This window comes from Muntiacus reevesi, chromosome 3, assembly GCF_963930625.1.
Source record: "Muntiacus reevesi chromosome 3, mMunRee1.1, whole genome shotgun sequence".
Taxonomy (NCBI): Eukaryota; Metazoa; Chordata; class Mammalia; order Artiodactyla; family Cervidae; genus Muntiacus; species Muntiacus reevesi.
The window spans coordinates 117211523-117226026 of record NC_089251.1 but is presented as its reverse complement, the minus strand read 5'-3'; the positions used below and the strand labels follow the sequence as shown (position 1 = coordinate 117226026).

General features: G+C 62.9%; 1 protein-coding gene across 2 annotated transcripts; it reads right to left on the bottom strand.

The window, feature by feature from the left end:
- Positions 1-3952: 3952 nt before the first annotated feature.
- On the bottom strand, positions 3953-12445 carry ECEL1 (endothelin converting enzyme like 1). 2 transcript variants are annotated; one of them, XM_065927597.1, is made up of 19 exons: positions 12341-12445; positions 10485-11374; positions 9735-9803; positions 9519-9629; positions 9350-9442; positions 9037-9161; positions 8174-8396; positions 7887-7979; positions 7559-7657; positions 7254-7328; positions 6949-7052; positions 6606-6664; positions 6458-6509; positions 5802-5869; positions 5516-5640; positions 5122-5187; positions 4682-4777; positions 4395-4471; positions 3953-4253 (listed from the first exon to the last, which is right to left on the bottom strand). In XM_065927597.1, exons 2-19 carry the CDS (start codon positions 11268-11270, stop codon positions 4154-4156), a joined length of 2421 nt encoding a protein of 806 aa, XP_065783669.1. In that variant the 5' UTR covers positions 11271-11374; positions 12341-12445; the 3' UTR covers positions 3953-4153. The 2 variants fall into 2 exon arrangements, with proteins under 2 accessions (XP_065783669.1, XP_065783670.1); XM_065927598.1 differs by lacking the exon at positions 7887-7979.
- Between the last annotated feature and the right edge of the window lie 2059 nt (positions 12446-14504).

Below are 14504 nucleotides of genomic sequence, written 5' to 3'. Positions count from 1 at the left end.
GCTTGGCAAACCCCCACTCCAGTATTCATGCTTGGAGAATCCCATGGACAGAGGAGCCTGGTGAGCTATGGTCCATAGCGTCGCAAAGAGTCGGACACAGCTGAAGTGACTTAGCACGCACACACGCAAGGTGCCCTGAAGACGAGAGGAGGAGGCAGCAAAAGGGGCCCTCGAGCAACCAGCCCTTCTGTGAGGTCTCTGATTCCACCTGCTCCCTGGGGAGAGAAGGATTCAGGGTGCTGCCCAACATGGGGGTACGGAGGTGGGGACTTGAGGAGGAACCCACCCCCCTTGAGAACCCTGCAGAGGTATATGCTCATGGAGGACACTGGGATTCCTAGCATGTCTGGAACAGGGGCTCTAGCCATTTAAAAACATTGCTTCTAGGGCTCCTCACGGGCTGGGGAGCTTGGGGTCCCTGGGGCGCTGGACATCTGGGTCTGCATACAAGCAACCACACAGGTGTCAGAAACTTGAATGTGGGCTCCACTGAACTTGTTGGAAAGGCCTGGGGGGCAGGGCTGCTCGGGGACACCTCGATGGCTCTGAGGACTCAGCTTGGGGCTCTCACTGCTGGGGCCGCAGCTGTGCAGTCTTGGGGTGGCGGAGGGGCCCACGTTTGGCCAGCACAGGTGGGCCCGCCCCCTCATCCACAGCCCTGTGGCCACCGGTGATGCCCCTGGGCCTGAAGAGGGTGAGGCACTGGCCAAGGTCAGGCAGGAGGGACCCCCAGGGCTCAAGGCTGGGCCTCAAAGCTGCGGAGGGCAGAACCGTGAGGCCCGACACATGAGGGCACACAGGTGGACGCCTGGAAGCCTCAGCGCAGTGGTAAACCATCCCACGGCTCCTTTATTTCCCTGCTGTTACATGCTTAGTCGCAGATTGCTTTCTGTCATCCCAATGAGCTCTGCTCAGAGGATCCCTGCTGTGGGCCAAGCCGTCCTCCTCCTCGGGGAAGGATGGAGCCAGGCTTGTGACAAGCTGCCCCGCGGCGACTTCTAGAATCACTGTACAACTGGAAGGACCTTCACCACGGCACTTGAGCCCCTCAGCCAACACAAGGGAAACTGAGGCCGAGTGGGCAGCTGTGCTGAGCTGGGTCAGCATCACAGCCAGTGGATCCTCAGCTGGACTGCAGGCACAGGGCCTGCTGGACAGTGAAGAGGCCGCCTCCATGCTGAGTGCTCGGTTTCCTAACAGAACTCATCGAGGGGAGATGCTGAGGGTGGGAGGGACATCCGGAGCTCGAGAGGACCCAGCAGCCAAGACGCGTCCATCAGCAGACACGAGCAGCGTGATCCTGAGCAGGGCACGTGACTCCCCTGTTTCCCTGTCTGTTAAAGGGGCTGCCTCTGTCCTCCGTCCTCCGTCCACTTCACTGGGTTGCGATGAGGATGCTCTCAGCATCCGCCTGGAAAAGCAGTCTGGGAACCAATGGGTGACACCCACGTCACGACTGTACCCTACAGGGCCACCCTGTAGCTCTGAGGTCCTTGGCTGTCTAAGTTTCATGGTCCCTAAGGGCTAGGGTGGGGTGGGGGGGTGGGCTTCCCGATGCAGGAGATGTAAGAGCCATGGGTTCGATCCCTGGGTCAGGAAGATCCCCTGATGGAAGGCATGGCAACCCACTCCAGTATGCTTGCCTGGAGAATTCCATGGACAGAGGAGCCTGGTGGGCTACAATCCATGGGGTCACAGAGTCAGACATGCCTGAAGCAACTTAGCACAGGGGCCGGGAAGCTGTCCTTGGGATGCCCTTGGCTTGTGATCCCTCTGACCACTGGTCTCCCTCCGTCCTCCCGGAAAGGTGCAAGGAGACTGCAGCCCCAGGTAGCAGTGACATCACTGCTGTGAGCCCAGCAGGAATCCGTCAGGATGAGGGGGTCTCCAGTGGCCTCATGGGCTGCTGTCCACAACCCTGCCAGGAGGGTGGGTGGTCCCCACTGGGACACAAGTGGGCATGAGGGCCCTGGCCAGCAGCTAAGACTCTCAGGCTTCCCAGCTTCCAGCTCGGGACTAGCCTGGAGGCCAGGAACCCCATGTCCCATCCCAGGGGCCCACCTTCCCCTACAAGCCCACCCCCACTGGCCCCCTCAGCTGGGTATGGATGGGGAGGGGAGGAACTTGGCCCCAGGAGTACCTGGGCTTCACGGCACTCCCTGTTGGAGTCTCACCCCACTGGCCCCACCTAGCCCCAAAGGCCTCCCCTGTGCCGACTGGGAGACAGGAAGGATCTGTCTTGGGTGGAGCTGGGCCACTCAAGGAGCTGGGGGCGGGGCAAGAGGGGGTGCCTGAGGATCTAGTCTCCAACCAGGATCCCAGACCAGAGGGAGGGAGGTGAGGCATGGGACCAGGAGCTGGGGGGCAGGTCGAGACAGGGAGCTAGACAGTCTTTCTGCTCTCATTCCCCAAAGGACATGGTTATGTACGTGCCCAGTCGAGGGGGAAAGAGGCTTCCAGAGGAAACTAAGGAAGATCCATAAACACAGCACCTCTAAGGAGCCCTGAATACGAGGGCCGCCTCACCACCATCACCACCCTCACCACCCCGCCAGGCAGCTCCCAGCAGGGCTCTGTGCCCTGGACTGATGCCTGCAGCCTGTGTGTGTGAAGAGCCCTGCCTCTTGGGGACTCGGCCACTCCCCCTTCTATGGGGTCCCCTCTTCATTCCTGTCTCTCCTCGGTGGACCCCCCTGCACCCCCCGCTGTGGCTCAGTCTGAGTGGCGGGTGTGCCTTCTGTCTTCCCCTCCCCGAGGCTGTGACATCCAAGGCTCAGATAACAGAGACTTTTCTGAGCACCCCTCGAAGCTGAACGGCGGATGGACATTCTCTGAGCATAAATACAGAAGCTGGACCAGCAAGAGGTTCACCTCTGCAGTGGGAGACAGGTTAGGCCACACGCACAGGGCAGGGCCCCGGGAGAGGCTGCCCTCTCTAGGCCACCCCTGATGTAACAGAAACAGGCCTGGAAGAGGAAGGGCGCCCAGCCTCATCACCACAGACGGCTGGGACCCCTCAGGGGGGCTCCTCCCTCCCCTTGCCCTCCTGTTCAAGACATCACGTCTCCTCCCCTCCCCCCACAGCCACACCTGGGCCCCCCCCCCGCCCCCGTCCCCATCCCCCACCACTCCCTTCCCCCTCTCTGCCCAGGAGCTCCCGCCCCAGGCTGGAGGGGACGCTTTCAGGTCACGTGTCATGTCCTCTTTCTCCAAGAAGATGAGCCAAAGCCTGGCCTGGGCTCCATGACTGGTTGGGGACACTGCAGAAACTCCTGCAGTGGTAAGTGGGGCACTACTCTGGACACCCAGGAGAAGTCAGGTCCCAGAGTCATGCTGGGGTGGAGGTCACTAGGCACGGCATTCTGGCCCCCACAACCTGGTCCAGGGGCCTCGGCAAGACTTTGAGGTGGGGGGGGGGCAGGGGCAGACTGGGTGAAAGTGTAAAAGTGAAAGTGAAAGTTGCTCAGCTGTGTCCGACTCTTTGCAACCCCATAGACTACACAATCCGTGGAATTCTCTAGGCCAGAATACTGGAGTGGGCAGCCCTTCCCTTCTCCAGGAGATCTTCCCAACCCAAGAATTGAACCCAGATCTCCTGCATTGCAGGCGGATTCTTTACCAACTGAGCTTTCAGGGAAGCCCCAGAGTGGATGGTTGGTGAGAAAGATAAGAGCTGGGGAGGGAGGGACAGAGTCAGCCCAGCTGAGGCCACCAGGAGGGGACAAGAAGGTCTTCTTTAGGTCCCATTACGTTAAGGTAAGGAGTTCATCCAACCCCACCTGCTCCGGGGGCCCTTAAGGAGGCCGAGGCGACAGTAGAGCAGCTTTATTGACCAGACTCAGCAGCAAGAACATAGCGAAGGTGGGGGGCCTGGACAGTGCAGACTGGTGGAGGCTCTGGCTCCTGAAAGCCCAGTCTGCGGACCTTAGAGTCTCTGCCCCACGCCCTCCTGGAGCCCAGCCTCAGCCCTGCTCTGGGTCTCTCCTGGAGTGGGAGACAGTGGGGCGGTGCAGAGTCCCAAAAGGGCCGGGAAGGCGAGCTTGGTGGGGGGGGGGGGCGCCTGAGTGGACCAGAGCCGGGTCCATGCCTGCCCCGGCAGCTGGCGAGAGGCGATTCGTGCAGGGAGGGGGGGGGCGCAGGTGGGCGGCCAGGCTCACCACACAGAGCACTTGTGGGCAGGGTTCATGGGCGAGTCCTTGGGGCAATGGAAGGCCCGGCCGAACTCCTCGAACTGGGACACGCTGCCCAGCACCCTAGGGAGAGACCCACAGAGTGTGGGTCTCAGGGGCCACCAGACCCCAGCTGTCCTTTCCCACCCCACCCGCATCACCCCCAGCCCACCCCCCCCCCCCGACACAAGGAGGGGATGAGGCCCAGGCAGGCAGGGGGCAAACCTGTAGTGCTCGGGTGCGTGCTTGTCGGTCAGCACCTGCAGGTAGATGGACTGCGACCGCCGCTTGATGCACCAGTTCTGGGGCCAGATGTGGGGAGAGGAGCAGCGGGGATGTGAGGCCGGGAGTCCACGGACCAGCCTGTACAACCACTCCTTCCGCACACTAGGTCCTCATTCCCCATCAGAGCCCAGGGCTGGGGGGGGGGGGGTGGGCATTGCCTCTGAGGAGTGGCCCGTGGGAGACAGGCTGGAAGCTGACCCCACCCCACCGGTCCCCACCCGGCCCACCTGGGCAAAGGCGATGAAGAAGAGCTGGTTGTGTGTATACTTGAGCCGGTGCAGCGGGTGCTCAGGGCCGTGCTCGCGCACCCACTTCTGATATGCCTGGGGGTGCAGAGCATGGAACTGGGGTGCCTGTGCGGGGCACCCAGCCAGCCGGTCTCCCACCCCAGCTCTACACACCGCCCACCAGGCTGAGCCCTCGGGTCCCTAACTTCTTCCCTCTCCAGAAGGCTAACCCCAGGCAGGGGCCACCTCCTCCAGGCAACCCTCTTTGCTTTCCCAGAAGTCAAGGACTTAGGAAGCCCTCTTCCCAGCATAGCACCTTCCCCTCCAAGACCAGCAGGATGGGGGCGGGGGCGGGGGGAGGGGTGACGAGGTCTCTAGCCCAGTCCTCAGGGTCCCCCAGCCCTCCCCGCAGGGGCGGAGGGCGTGCAGGGGCGGCTCACATAGTAGGCAAGCTTGAGGCCGCCCATGTCCGCGATGTTCTCTCCGAGGGTGTGCTTCCCATTCACCTGGGGGGAAGCGAAGAGGCTGCAGGCTGCCCAGGCCTTCTGGCCTCCTTAAGGTCTGGCCTCCCGGAGCCCTGCCCTTGCCCCACCTTCCCTTTCCCAGAAAGTCTGGGTAGGGCTCCCCCACCTTGTGCCCCACGTGCGTGTGAGGCTGTGTGAACTCACGCACGCACCCAAGTCAGTGTGCACCCGGACCCTGGCGGGTGTGTAGGGACCGTTGTCTTGGGTTTGTGCAGGGCCAGGAGTGTGCCAAGGGGGTGCACACGCCTCGTCCGTGCTGGCCAGGCAGGCCCGCCTGAGGGACCCCGGGAACATCGAGGTGGGGTCTCACCCGCTGGTTGTAGACGGTGAAGTTGTCGTAGAGGTGGACGATGCACTCGGCCTTGCGCAGGAAGCGGCTGTAGGAGGCCTCGGTCCACCAGTGCAGCAGGTTACCCGAGCGGTCATAGTGCCCTCCTGCGGGCAGCAGGCAGGGCGGGCTGAGGCTCCCTGTCCATTCACCCGCGAGCCGGCAGGCACAGGAGGGGGCTACAGGGCCTCAATTAGTCCTCACCACCCTGCCTCCCCCCCGCCCCGGTGCCTGTCCCCCACCTCCTCAGGCCGCCTGCAGGCCTCACCCCAGTCATCGTAGCCATGGGTCAGCTCATGACCGATGATGGTGCCGATGCCCCCGTAGTTCAGAGACCTGGGCCGGGGCAGCAGCGTCAGGCCCCAGCCTCGCCGGCCTCTGAGAGCCCCACTGGGCTGCTGCCCCGATGGCCTCAGGAGGCCCTGCCCAGGCCACGAGGTAGCCCATGAGGGCCAATGTCTCCACTATCCCAGGACTCTCGTGCCTCAGCTTCCCTGCGGTATGTGAAAGGGGCCAGCGATACCTGCAAGCTCTTTTAGGAAATAACATCTAACAGATTTTGGCAGTCAAGGGGGTGGGTGGAAACAGGGGTGGAGGGAAACTGAGGCACCCCATATGGGATCTAGCCTTTTTCCTAGATCTTTTTCCTTTAATCTTTTCCCTAGATTTCTTCACTTTTGAAATGCCCAAAGAAGCCTCAACCCAAGTTAAAAGGGACTCCGGACAGTTAAAAGAATGAAAAAAGCAAAACAAAACCCTACACCTTTTTCTAAATAACCAACGAAATGAGATCATGGGGACCCAGGATTGCAACTGTCACGACTCCTGTGCCCAGCCTGAGCCTCGGGCAGTCTGAGCAGTTCCCTGCCCACCCCGCAGACAAGGCCATGGCCAGGACTCGCTCACACGAGGCCCCATACTCACTGCGGAAAGTCAGGGTCATACAGTGTTGGCTGCAGGATTCCAGCTGGGAACACTGTCGAGAGGGCGTGGTCAGGAGGAGACCCGCCCCACCTCCAGGCCCTGCCCACCCCTAAACCCCACCCCCACCCATCCCGACACGCCCCCTTACCCATCTGGTTCTTATTGGGGAGATAGTATGCATTTAGTGCCTGTGGGGGGAGCAGCCACCTGTGGAGGGAGGCTGGGTTCAGCTGGGGGAACCCACACTCCGTCCCCTACCACCCCCAACCTCCTAGCCTCTTCCTCCTTAGGGTTAGGATGGCCTAATGTCCCAGCCTACTGCTGTCCTAGCCCTCTCCTAGGCAGACCCCACACCCAATGCAGGCCCAGTCCCCCCTCCCCATGCCAGCATGTCTGTAAGGCAATGTGCCCTCCTCCAGGCATTGATAAGAAACACTGTCCCCATGGCACCCCGTGGCACCCCTGACCCCTGCTCCAGGCCAGGTACCCACGTGGACTTGTCCACCTCCTGCCGGATCTTCTTGACTGAGAGCTGGATGCTGAAGCGGATACTGTTCAAGATGTTCTTGAAGTAGGTCTTCTCGTGGACCTCAAACTGCACAGGGGATGGGCAGCCCTCAGCGGCAGGCCAGGGGGCAGGGCCAGACCAGCACCTGGCAGGTCCCATGCCCTCCCAGCATCCATCAGCTGAGGGCCTTGGCTCCTTCCCTGCAGTGGTGGTTGGTCTCCAAGGGGGTCTTGGCCATAGGCCTGGAGCAGCGTGTCTGGTTAGGGCAGGGGCAGTGGGCAGGCCCACCTCATACTCCTTGTCCACAGCCTCAGGTTTCAGCAGGAAGTCCGGGTAGCCCACCATCACCATCATGTACTGAAGCTGTAAGCGAGAGGGTCAGGGGTGGACTGGGGCCTCAGGAGATACCCCCCTAACTCCCCAAGGGAGAAAGCTCCAGGGCCAGTGTAGGAGTGGGGCTCAAGGAACGGGGAGAGGTAATGCCAACTCCATAGAGGCATCTTTGTCTCTTTTGTCATCCCAGCACTTAGCATAGAGTAGGTGCTCAATGCGTGTTTAGGGAACCAACATATGGGACCAGGATCCCATTTCACCTTGGCCCGCGCAGCCGCCTTGGTTTCAGCATCCATCCAGTCTAGCTCCTCCAGGCGCTGGCCCAAGATATACTTGATGTCTTCTACCAACTGCTGTACCTGCAGGGCCAGGGGTCAAGGATCAAGGGATCAATCCAGGAGGCCATAACTCTGGGTCCCCAGCACCTGGAGCAAGGGTTACCCCCCTAATCATTCAGCACCACTTCCGAAGCCCAGGACTTGGTGCTCAGCACCAAGGGGAGACCTTGGAGGTAAGAGATTCAGGCCCTGGACCCTGAAAGGAAGCTTGGTCTGGAAGGGGCTAACTGCCCCAGCAAAGATCACGTACATTCCTAAGGCCATCCCACTGAGCATGGAAGAGCAGGCCGGGCAGGAGCTTGGTGGGGAGAGCGTCCTGCGACTGACAAACCAGGTAGGCTTCCTGGGGGAGGAGGCCCAGTGAGGAGCACCCTGGAGGCTCAGAGAGGGCTCAGCCCTCCCTGAGCCCGGTGCCCCTCGCTGCAGGGGGGATGTGCGGGGCTCCCCGTGCTCCTCATGCTTGGACCACAGTCATGCAAAAGCTTCATCCCCGGCTCAGCACCCACTCCCACACCCCCCAAGGCCAGGCAGCCTGACCTTGGCCTTGCTGGCAGCCGAGAAGTGCTCGTGTACAAACAGGGCACCAAGCGCCATGCCAAAGTGACGGTTGGCCTGGCCCAGGCAGACACGGGCCAGCTCCTGTGGCTTGTCACTGCCCTCCATCTCTCGGGCCAGCTCATGCAGCGCCTCTCGGAACGGCGGGGACAGGTGCTCGCTCAGGACCACCACCACGCGCCACACCAGGTAGTTGTGCAGGATCCTAAGGGCCAGGTGAAGCAACGGGGTGTCCCGACAGGCGCCCCACCCCCAGCCCCCAGCCCGGGGCAGGACCAAGAACCTGCACAGGACTGAGGGTCATTCCAGGTCCTCCCAGCCCGTCAGAGAGAAGGGCTGGGCCCACACACAGCAGATACGCCTCGGGCCAGCGAGAAAGCGCTGGGTGCTCCTGGAGCACGGGCCAGCACTGTTTTCCACTTGCCATGTGGTGGGAGAGTGGGTGCTTGGGGTGACTGCCTATCTCAGAGCTGGCCTCGAAGGGCCTCAGCTCCTTCCTGAGATGGGGCAGAGGCCAGGGAGGTTTTCCCCCCGGTGGCCCTGGGGGAGCAGAGTAACTGCCACAGCGTCCCCTTTTAACTTCAGGCTCACTCAAGTCTTGCCATCCCCACATGAAAAGACTGCAGCCCGGGAAGCCCTGGCCCTGCCCAGGGTCCCACACAGTAGAGGGGATAGCCAGGTCTGAACCTAGGGATCGGGACTCCTTTTCCAGTGCTCCTCACCTGCCTCCCCAATGCGGATGCTGGACAGAAGTGGAGGCAGGGATTCGAAGCTCTCCAAGCAGATAGCTCTGGGATGCAGGGGAGGGATGGGGGGGGGGGCAGGTGGGTGACTGGAAGCCCTACCTGTGGGGGGTGGAGCGGATGAGCTGCGACACCTGCTGCATGTAGTCTGTAGCCAGCAGCACCACCTCCTCATCCTCCGAGAAGTCTTCCTGGAAGATCTGGTCCAGCAGCCACTTCCACCGCAGCTGGGGGGGCCACAAATGGGGACAGTGGGACCAGGTGTGGCAGGGACCACAGAAGGCAGGGAGGGGGCAGGGAGAGGCAACCAGAGGTCACAGGAGTCCATGGCCATGGAAGGCCTCAGGGAGGGGACAGCCCAGGAGTCCCAAGATCAGCATCTCCCCGCCACCCCACAGGGCTGGGTGGCACTCACGTGGGGGGTGATCTTCTGCAGTTGCCCTAGGGTCACCTTGTTGTACACTGAGCTAACGTCTCGCCGGAGGTCATCATACTCGGACACTGTGATCTGGGGATGAAGGGCAGGGTTGACCCAGCCCCGCCCGAGCCTTCCCGCCCCCAGCACGAAGCCGGCGCCTGCTCACGTTGGCCAGCTGTTGCTCCAGCTGCAGGATCTCCCGGGCCTTCTGCTCCACTGCCTCGGCACCCAGGAGGCTGAGCAGGCGCTCCATGAACACCCGGTATGCTGCTAGGATCTGCACCAGGAAGGGGCAGGGCAAGGATGCAGGCGGTGCCAGGCCCCGGTCCATGCCTCCCAGAGTCCCAGGGCTTCCCCGGAACCCCATCCCAAGGTCCCACACCTTTTCGCTCTCCTCGTCCTGAGCTAAGTACAAGGTTCTTTCTGGCAGGGTGAGCCCGTCCTGGTCAATCTGGGGAGAGATGGGGTTCAGACATCAACACTCCGGGTTCCTGCAAACAGACTGAATCCCCTTCCAAAAGGCAAACGGAGGACTTGCCAGGCATCCACTGTCACAAGCCCCCGGAGCATAAAGACGACAGCCCCTGCCTCAAATCCAGAGCAGCTGGTCTAAGCCCCCAGAACTGACTGGCCTAAACCGGGGACTGAATGGGTATGGCTCCCCGGCCCCCACCCTCCCTACACCCCCCACCCAGGTCCCTGCCACCCGTCCCTGTCTTTCCTTTTGAAATCCTTTCCTTTCCCCACCCTTGAGGGGCACTCTCGCGCGCACTGACAGCTGACCCCCGCCCGCCACCCCTCTCAGGCATTCCAGCCAGCCCCAGCCCGACAGGCCTGTCACCACAGCCCATCAGCACACCCCTCCCCGAGCTCTCACCGCCTGTCAGAGGGCTGGGAAATTGCGGCTCCCGCGGCTCCGCTAAACACCGCAATTACTCGAGGGAAATTACTTGCGCCCTCCTCCCGCGCTCTGCCGGTGTGCGCTCCCCTCCATCCCCCTAACCTCCCCCTTCCGCACCGGCCTCCCGGGCGCACGGGGCGCGCGGGGCAGGCGTGCCAGGCCGCGGCACTCCTAGTTCCTAGCCGCCTGTGGGGTGCCCGTGGCGGGGGCTTGCGGGGGTGGCTCACTCACGCGGATGACGTAGCGCGAGGAGTTCCTGTCATCCAGGCTGACGGTGAGCGAGAAGAGCGCGGCGGCGCTGTACACGCCCTGCGCCTTGTACAGCAGCCGGTTGAGGTCCCAGCGAGCCGCCGCCCCCGGGCGCTCCGCCGCGCCGCCCAGGTCCCAGCCCCCGCAGTCCTCGATGACCTCGAGCATGGGCCGCGGGCCGAGCCGTTCGATTTCCCGCATGTCCAGGCAGGAGCGGAAGAAAGCGCGCACCTTGCGCTGGGCCGCGCCCCCCGGCCCACCCCCGGGCCTCGCCAGCAAGCGCCGCAGGCGCTCCTCGTTCTGCTCGCCGATGGCCGCGATGGTGCCGTAGGTGAGCTTGTCGTCCGGGATGGCGTGGCGCCGCAGCCAGCCGCCGCACGCGAAGGAGTAGAAGTCCTGGCACGGGTCTATGCTGGCGTCCAGGTTGGCGGCCAAGAAACGGGCGGCGCGCGCGAAGGCCTTTCGCTCCGGGCAGCCCTCGGAGCAGGCGGCGCCCCCCGCCGCCCCCGGACCTAGGTACTTGAGAGCCAGCATGGCGGCCAGGATGGCACAAAGGCCCGCGGCGAACACCAGCCCCGACAGCAGGCACACCTCGCGCCGGTTCCAGCGCGGCAGCCCGGCTCGGGCCCCGGTGGCGCTGCGCCCCGCACCCAGCGGGAAGCCGGGGGGCAGCGACGTTCCCCGCGCGCCTCCCCCACCGCACCGGCTCACGTACTTCACCTCCTGGAATTCGTCGTAGTGTGCTGTCATCGAATACGGGGCCTCCATGGCTCCACTGCCGCCGCCGCGCAGCCCTGGGCGGTCTCTGCTACAGCAGGCTGCTCCGGGCCGCCAGGCTCCCAGTCGGCCTCTGCATGGCCCCTGGGCCGCAGCTGCAGGAAAAGTAGACAAAGGTTCAGAAAGGCACTGGGGCCCGACGGGACCCACGAGCCCGACGAGGAAGGGTACAGGCCTAGGTCCAAAGGCTGGAGGCCACCCGGAATCCCCAACAGCGAGTGGGCCTGGGGCCTGGCCTCCCTGCGCCACTCGGGGATGGAGGAAGGGAGAAGGCTCCCAGCGGCCACCAGCCACTGTAGGCACCGTCCGTCCATTACCGTCCTCTGTCCCTGCACACACGTGCCCGCCGCAGATTGGGGAAGCCCCTGTAATAAAGCGCCGGGCACCGGGCCTGGCACATAGTAGGCCGTCAATGAAAGGCTGTTTTTCTTCTCTGCGTTGCTTGCCCCCGACCTGCTACAGCCAAGGCCAGATGGGGGGAGGGGGAAAGCTGAGGCCGGGAAAAGGAGGTGTGGTCAGTGCGGCGTCTATGCGGCCCTTGAAGCCGCCTTCAGCTTTCCGCACTGGAACTAGACGCTCAAGAAAGAGACTCGAGAACCAAACTTTGTCCTCGCGGCTGTCCGCAGAGCCATCCCCGGCCCCGTCCTCTTTATTCAATGGTCAGAACCCTCACCCGTCCCTTTCCCAAGCCCCCGCGCCGGCGCGCCGTCCCACCCAGGATCAGGGAGAAAACCCCGACGGCCCTAAAAGACCTGGAACCGGTTCCGTCCCGCGTCCTCGCCCGCCGGCCCCTCCCGGCTTCAACAGGTTCTCCCCGGAACCCAAACTTGGACGAAGTTTCATCCCCGGCCCAGAGCGAGCTGGCCCGGTGCGCCCCGAGCTCTTGGTGCGCAGCCTCCCGCCCGCGCCGGGCAGTCCGCGGAGCCCGAGCACCGAGCCCGCGAGTCGCCGCCGGAGCCGGAGCCGGAGCCGCGAGGACGCAGACAAAGCCTGGAGGCTTGGCGCGGCGGCGGAGGTGGCTGACGGTGGCCGCGGCGGCGGCGGGCTCGGGTGCTACTTACCCGGCAGGTGAGCGCTCGGGCGGCGCGGAAACAGCGCAGATGGAGCCCGAGCCGGAGCCGGAGCCCGGGCGGAGCGGGGCGGGCGGCCGCTCTCTCCGTGCGCCCGCCGCCTCCTCTGCTGCCGCGCCGCGCTGCGCCGCCCGCCGGCCCCGAGGGAGGGGGCGAGCCAGCGGCTCCACCCTCCTCCGCGCGCCCCCCGCACCCCCTCCTTCTTCCTGCCTGCATCCCGGCTACCTGTCAGCTCGGTGGCAGCTCGGGGGCGGGGAAGGCGGCTGCGGGAACAAGCTCCCAAGGGTCTGGCACCGATTCTGGGCTCGGGAATTCTAGTCCCGAGAGGAATGAGGGTCCCATGTCCCCTCCGATTCGATGCCCACCCCCCACCCCCACGCAGGGATGCCTGCCAGACCGTCTGAAAGGGGCTCAAGCTAAAGCTGATGAGACGATGAGCCAGCCCACCCCAGCCCACAGGACTGGAGCACCGTCCAGGGAGGACTCACGGATAGGCTGTGGGGCGCGCTGAAATAGTGCCGGTACCGCCTGGACCAGAGCGCTTTCAATCCGGGGGTTTCCCAATCCTGTCCTTTAGCTTCTGTCCATGCCCAGGTCCCCCCCCCCCCACCCCCCCCAGCTCTCCCCACCCCTCCCCACCTCCCCACCACCACCGCGGGCGCCTGGGTGTTGGTTGGCAGTGATGGGGGAAGAGCTCTGGAGACTGCTACAAGAAGGGGCTACAGGGCCAGACTCAGCACCGCCCCCAAACCTTGGCTGGCCGTGGTACCCGCTGGAAGCCCCTGGCCCAGGGAGGAGAAAACGACTGGAAAGAATGAAAGAACCCACCCTGCAGGAGCCAGCACGGGGAGCCTGCGGGCTCTGCCTCAAACAGGCCCTTGGACCTCAGGACCCTGGTATTTGGAGAGGTGGGGGACAGGTCAGGATGGGGGACTATGAATTTATCCACCCACTTCTTTCTTCTGGTTCAATTTGCATTTGTTGTTTGTAGGTTTTTGGCTGTGCTGCATGGCCTATAGGATCTTAGTTCCTGGAGACTGAACCTATCTCCTGCACAGTGGGAGCATGGAATCTTAACCACTGGACCAGGAGGGAAGTCCCTCAACTTGCTTTTTTAATATGGGACCTCCCTACCACGACTCCCAGCCCCTGGACATGGCCTGCTGCTGCCAGACCTCACTCCACACTGTACCAGCAGGGCCTGGTCCATGCAGAACACACAGAACTCAGGGCTTGCTTCTTGGATGAATGATACCATTTCCGGAGTCTCTGCTTTCTCTGCCCCCAAGCTGTCCACCCACTCTGCTTCCTTGGTCCCTAGCAGGCACCCCACAAAGCACCAGTGCTCCCAGGCCCGAGGGTTCCAGCTTGCAGGACTCACCTAAACGGAGTCAGAGACTGTCTGAGACTGCCGGGGGTCCCCATCTAATAAAAACCACAGTGAGGCAGGGACTAAAGAACCCATGTCCAGTCCCCTCCCTGGGGCTGCTCATGAGCCAGGCCCTAAGGGGCCACCTCTGCCCGCATCCTGCCTGTTCCTTGTCTGTCCCTGTGTCCACCTCTGAGCTACCACTCTGGATACTCTCTGTCTCCATCTCTGGCCATCTCACAGTCCTCCTTTGACCCATGAGTTAGTTCTTCTTGGGTTCAATTAATTCCACCCAGGGAAGGTGGAGTTATGTAAAATGTGGTGATTCCTTACAGGGGGAGGGGAGGGCAGGATGGTGGTAAAGTGTCTCTTTGTGCTTTTAATCTGCATTTTTCCCTCAACATTTTGTCTCCAGGAGGATAATTTTCCAGCCTTTTCAGGCCCTGATTGGTATCATTTCTCCAGCAATGACAGCTTTTATTTTCCCTGAAATGAATGCCGTGAAATTTCCAAGAAATATAAAAATGGATATTGTCTCAGGGAGCCGACTCTCTTCCGACAGAAAGGCACAAAGGCAAACATGCTTCCCCAGGGACTCTGCCGCTCCAGCCACTGGGGGGTGGGGGACCCAGGCCCTCAGCTCCTCCTCCATCCCCCCTCCCTCCCAGGTCAGCCATAGGACCTCCCTCACGGCCAGCCCTCTTCCACACACCCAGCTGCCATTGATCCGTTCATCTGCCTCCCAACTGCCCTGGACCGGCCGCCATCTCTCTCTGTACAGCGCCT